The sequence below is a fragment of the Olea europaea genome, chromosome 5 (assembly GCF_002742605.1).
Source record: "Olea europaea var. sylvestris chromosome 5, O_europaea_v1, whole genome shotgun sequence".
NCBI classification, from domain to species: domain Eukaryota; kingdom Viridiplantae; phylum Streptophyta; class Magnoliopsida; order Lamiales; family Oleaceae; genus Olea; species Olea europaea.
This window is the reverse complement of record NC_036241.1, coordinates 7,769,988-7,775,641: the sequence shown is the minus strand read 5'-3', so window position 1 is coordinate 7,775,641 and position 5,654 is coordinate 7,769,988. Positions and strand designations below refer to the sequence as shown.

Genomic DNA, 5,654 nt, shown 5'->3' with positions numbered 1-5,654 from the left:
AAGTAATGTGACAGTGAGAACAAAGAACTCAGCCAAAATCAAATGTCTATGATTGTTCAGGAAAAATGATGCAACAGCAACTTGGCAGGCGAAAATGAGTTGAATTTGGTTTTTATCACCTTTGGAGGTTTCCGCATCAGATACATCATTGTCTTACAGTTCAACAAAAATGTATTCTCATTGTAAGACGACGAATTTTTCTACCCTTCAGCTGTCCCAATTTGTTTATCATATCCCGGTTCATTGAAATATGGCTTGGAATTTAGTACCAGTCCCTGGAGTGAAACCAGGACCTGAAGAATGCTTGAGGATGAAGGATCCCAGACCTCGTTTCCTCTGCCCGTCCATGTATTCAAAAGACTAAGACAGACCTTGCCTTCCTCGTATAAATTAGGATTTATTCGCCACCCTCCAGAATGATAATAAGCTGACTGCGAATAGAGCAATGAAGATATTAGGATACAAAATAAAACATCAGTATTAACAAAGAAGATGGTTTTGATGCAACGTGAGCAAGAGAAAAGCTAGATATGTGACACGATTATTTTCCAAGCTTCAAAGAAAGACATGCAAACAAAGCTATATCATGTTCTCTTACAGGTGGAATGTCAGGATAATCTGGTGGGAGGTGAAAATCAAAGAAGAAAAGCCCTTCTTGATAAGGTGTACCATAAGTTCCAAGTATCACCGCCCTCAAGAGATCCATTCTATCTTCATACACACGCACATATATCCCCTAAAAAAAAAAAAAAAAAGAAAGAAAGAGAGGACAACCATAGGGGAAACTGGGAGACATGCATAATTTCTTGTACTAATTCTTTCATTCTTTTTATTTTTATTTCGGGAGTGTGGTGGCTGTGTAACAAAATGGAACTCACCAGTCCATGTGCACCAAGAAAATAATGGTCATGAGGACCTCTAACAATATCAAAGCCTTCGAACCTAGAAGTGCCCTTGTCACATGGAGTAGGAGCAGTTCCTAGCGGTTTCAAGTTACAAAGAGCTTCAGCAATTTCTAATAAATCTTGGGCCTCTGCTGCATCATTTATGAGATGATTGTCAATATCACTAGGTTTCTGGGAGCTCGATTCATTGTTTGGGTCTCTTTCTAGAGTGGATCCCTCAGATTGAAGTTCATCTTCACTTCGGGAATCCAAATCCATTAGATCTGAGCGCTGGCGTCCCCTTGCAAATATTCCAGAGCCTAGTCTGGTCATAAACCCAAGTGCTGCAGGGGGAATTGATAGAGCTCCATTCTTTCCAGAATTTTCAGCAATAATCTCGCTTTCTTCAGATTCCAGCCTAATGTCAGTTGCATTTTCTGTACTGAGGTCCTACATACCAATGTGCAAATACAGCATATCAACAAAAATGAACAAAAAATATTCCGAAGTACAAATTATAGGGAATGTCATTTCCAGCTTTTTTATCACCAGCATATGAAGTAACTACAGACAGATGAAATTCCACAAGGCATAATAGCTATTTCTTCCTGGGCTTTGATATATAATATGCGTCTACACATTTGATATAACACAGCTGGAAACAAAAGTTTTTACATTAATAAGATTGTATAGCCACATGTTGCTAATTCTTTAGAAAGAAACACCATTAAGAAGTTAGCCAAAGTACTTAAACGATGCTTGAACTAATAATATATCACAATGCATTCTGGTCATCACATCTGGTAATTTCATTTACTTCAGAAATTTCATGGCTCCGACTCAAAATAAACCCCCAGATTTTTCATTTTAAAAGCACAGCAAAGATTAAATAGCTCTACGGTAGAAAGGACTTTCAAATAAATGGGGTGCTATCAGTTACTCTCAAATTGTGTCTAATTCTCCCAAAGAGGTTAATGTAAAATTTGAGAGAAGATAACTTTCATTGTAATAAAGCTTCTGCCCTTGGGAGGTTCAATTCGGCTCCTTATCAGAATACAGTTGTAGAAAATGACACCAAGGCCTAGAATTGGCTTGTCAGTAACTTCTTTGATACGAATTAAACAAAAACGGATAACACAAAAGAAAAGAAACTTCCGTTTTTTAATTCAATCAAATTAAGCAGGGCATATTAAGCCAGTTAGCTTGAGATATATACTAAGCCGCTTTCATAACCTAAACAGGCATGACTAGAAACAATTTTAAGCTTTGTAAGAAGTCGAGGCAAGACTAAACAACCTATAGTCTGCTAAAGGGAAGCTGATATTTAAAATTTCCATTGCAAGGCACTGTGGATTCTATAGCTAAGGATTTGAAATCAGATTATTTGATGTTGGGGCAGGTGAATTAATGTGGATGCATCCACAAAGGCATCAGACATGATAATTTTTATCACCTGGCTCGAGTAACACTCAGAAGGACCAAAGAATCCATAGAAAATCTATGTGTTGCCTATTTATTAAAAATGTTTTTGCATCAATCCAAAGCCAGGCGGAGATTGATATTATGGTTTTTCAAAGAAAGTGATTTGGTAAAATTCTGAAGCTAAAGTAAATTAATTATTGGGGCATGCAAACCACAGTTCCAGCAGCCACTTGCCTGCTTGGAATTCTCAACATTTTCCGAATCATCATCCTCAACAGTTTCCCAGCTAGCTGCATCATCGTTAGCTTCACTTCCAGCGGCAATAGGCTCATCATCATCGCGACCAACAACATATATTGCCCGCGGACCAACCTGATATAACAACAGAGACTGTCAACCAAGAATGATGGAAAATTCTTTTCTTTTCATGGCAAAAGAAAATATAGTAAATCTCATCAAGATGCAGTGTCATAGCAGGCGTAAAAGAAATATAATTATCTACAACAAATCTCATGCATAAATTTAGATGGAACAAATGAGAATACAAAATTTAGGAACTTTGCGGTCACAGTTGTCACAAAAATTTAACTTCGTTCTTCCAATTCCATTCTCTATGCCCACAAGTATACAACAGTATAGTTGACTGATAACAATGGTAAAATAATATATGAAACCAGATAATATAACCAGAAACTTCAACCGCTCAAGTTGTGAAACATTGGAGAGAGAGATATATATGTATAAATAAAACAAGCAAAAAAGCTTTAAAATGTAACTAGACTCCCAATAAAAAACAGAGTAACATGGGAAACTTCGGAAATACCGTCGAGATCATCCCATCAGCCCAGGTAACTTCAATGTCACCATTTTTTAGCCCAGTGATGTTCCCAACCCAAGAGAGATCTGAAAATTCACTAGGCACATCATCAGCAGATGAGCTCTGTACCTTCTTACTTCTGGGATACATTTTCTTATCTTGGTTAGACTTATTTGAACTAATAATCTGGATTGGTTCATCAACAGACTCAATGAAAGAATCCATTTTTCCGGGTACAGAAACAGGCGACAACCGAACAACTACATCTCCATAATGATGGTCATAGTAAGGATGCCCCTCTAGCTCATAAACACTTACCACTTCCTCTCTATCAAATTCTCTGGGATCGTCCGCCCTGGCAACCGGCTTTAACCACCTAACACAAGCTGTCCGCTCTTTTGCATTGACACTTTTCACTACTCCAACACGTCCTATCTCAGCAGCATCGTCACTGTAATCAGCAGCCTTCTCCACTACATACTGTTCAGCAACAAACTCATGATCACCTGGACTATCGATAGGAATCAAAGATGTGGATTCCAGATCCTGCTTTATTGTTCCATCCTGCCAGGCAACATCAACTTTCGTCTTTGTATTGACAATCAAAACTGCCCTCTCAAAATTTTCTATTTTCTTCCAAGCTCTTTTGTCCCTCCTGACTGCAATTTTACGGATCTTTTTATGCTGAATGGACCAGGTCCCATGGACACCTTCCTTTGTAACAGACATTGAACTACTGCATATGTTCAATTCTTCAGGGGCATTATTCTCGAAGCTTTGACTGTTTATATCCAAAGAAGCATCTTCATTATTTGCCATTGGTTTACTGTTCCCATTTGATTCCTCTGAATTCATCACTTCTGCATCAGACTCATCCTCTGTTTCAGCAGACTCCAGTTCATCTTTAGCAGAACGGGGAGTCTCTAGTATCGATAATTCCTTGTCCAGGCATGTGGAGGATGATATCAGAGATGATGGAAGAAGGCACCAATCACCCAACTGCCAGTTTGCATGTGCAAAGCAAGATAATAATTTTAAGTTCTTGGGATTCTGCTCTTCAGCTGGAGTAGTAGCAGAGTCAGGCCCATACCCAGCAGATGCAATCCAATAAATAAACACAGATCCAACAGTAACTTTAGTGACAGTGCCCTCTAACAGATTGGCTTTCCATAATCCAGATAGCCACCTAGAATTTTTGAAAACTGAGGAGGAGCTTGCCTTAACACGCTGGCCCGGATGGTATGGGAAGTGTCCGTCTTCAAGAATGTTCTTACCAACAGGTTTTAGGAGGACTGGATCTGCTTTCATGACTTTACATACAGAGCGATCATCAAGCAAAACCGTTACATTATCCAAAACACCATCAACTCTACCTAGCCAGGGTCCAAGGATTACATAATCACCAATGGTAAAATCTCTTACGCGTTTCAAGTTTCTAGCTGATATATCTTTTAAAATAGATTTATCATGAGTTAATAAATCAACAGAGATATTGACATCAACAACGATACCTATTTGACCTGTCGGATCAGAAACAGAAGCAACATAATCCCCATCTAAAAATCCTCTATCTACAACTGTCACGTCAGTATTAATTTCTGTTGTTTCAGACTCATCCATCCAGAGAACTCTAACTTGGTCAGTGGAAAGAGGACTGCTCCTACTGTTATTATTGTCAGTAATTTCATCAGCACTTTCATCAAAATTTATATTATCCACTTCACCATCCTCATTAGAACCAACTTCGTCGTCGTTCTCCTCCTTCTCCCCATCTTTGTCGTCAGTTATGATGCTATCTGAATCTGAGTCACCAGCAACTTCAGTCACAATGCCTATCTTACTGTTAGTCTTTCTTTTTACAACATCTTGTCTGTAAATATAGGAGACGTCCGGCAAATTCATGAGAACCCGGCCTGGTTCCTTTTCATAGGTCGAGCTTGGATCAAAATTAGGTCCATTTGATAAAGAGTCGCCTTCTCTTACATTGTCTTCTTCAGTTGCAGCAGTTGTAGGTTTGTTAAAATTGGAAATATCAAAATGCTGTCCAGATTCCATCTATAAAAGCAAAAGAAGAAAACTAACAAAATCTTTACAAACACTAACTAACAACCTTATTGCATAAAATTAAGACACTATCCATAATGATAAGGTGGAGCAACAATCATGGTTCATTCCAACTGCAAGAAGCTCAACCGTACGCCAAAATTCTTAAGGTTTCAACTATCCAAAACACTCAAAGAATATGTATATCACAATTAGCCAACATTTCTAACCCATCCAAATAAAACGTAAATGCATACATTATGAAAACTTAAATCATAAAATGTCAATTAATTTCAAATTATACTGTATTTGGTGTCACGGAAATGGGAACTTTGGACTTTGAAATTTTGAAATTGCTTTTTCATGAATTCCAATTTAATGGCCCATTTTGGAGATGTCAAATCACCTACAGAAATATTATTTCATACAACAGAGATCTTTACGTTAACGAGAAAATAAAGATTTATTCAAAATACCCAACCATAAGA

The 5,654-nt window shown here is 37.9% G+C and overlaps 1 protein-coding gene across 1 annotated transcript; it reads right to left on the bottom strand.

Annotated features, from left to right (window-relative positions):
- Nucleotides 1-44: 44 nt before the first annotated feature.
- LOC111394200 (probable ubiquitin-conjugating enzyme E2 23) lies at nucleotides 45-5,621 on the bottom strand. Its single transcript, XM_023019964.1, has 5 exons — nucleotides 3,130-5,621; nucleotides 2,541-2,678; nucleotides 879-1,334; nucleotides 599-736; nucleotides 45-431 (listed from the first exon to the last, which is right to left on the bottom strand). The coding sequence occupies exons 1-5, from the start codon at nucleotides 5,176-5,178 to the stop codon at nucleotides 201-203; spliced, it is 3,012 nt and encodes a 1,003-aa protein (XP_022875732.1). The 5' UTR covers nucleotides 5,179-5,621; the 3' UTR covers nucleotides 45-200.
- Nucleotides 5,622-5,654: the final 33 nt, after the last annotated feature.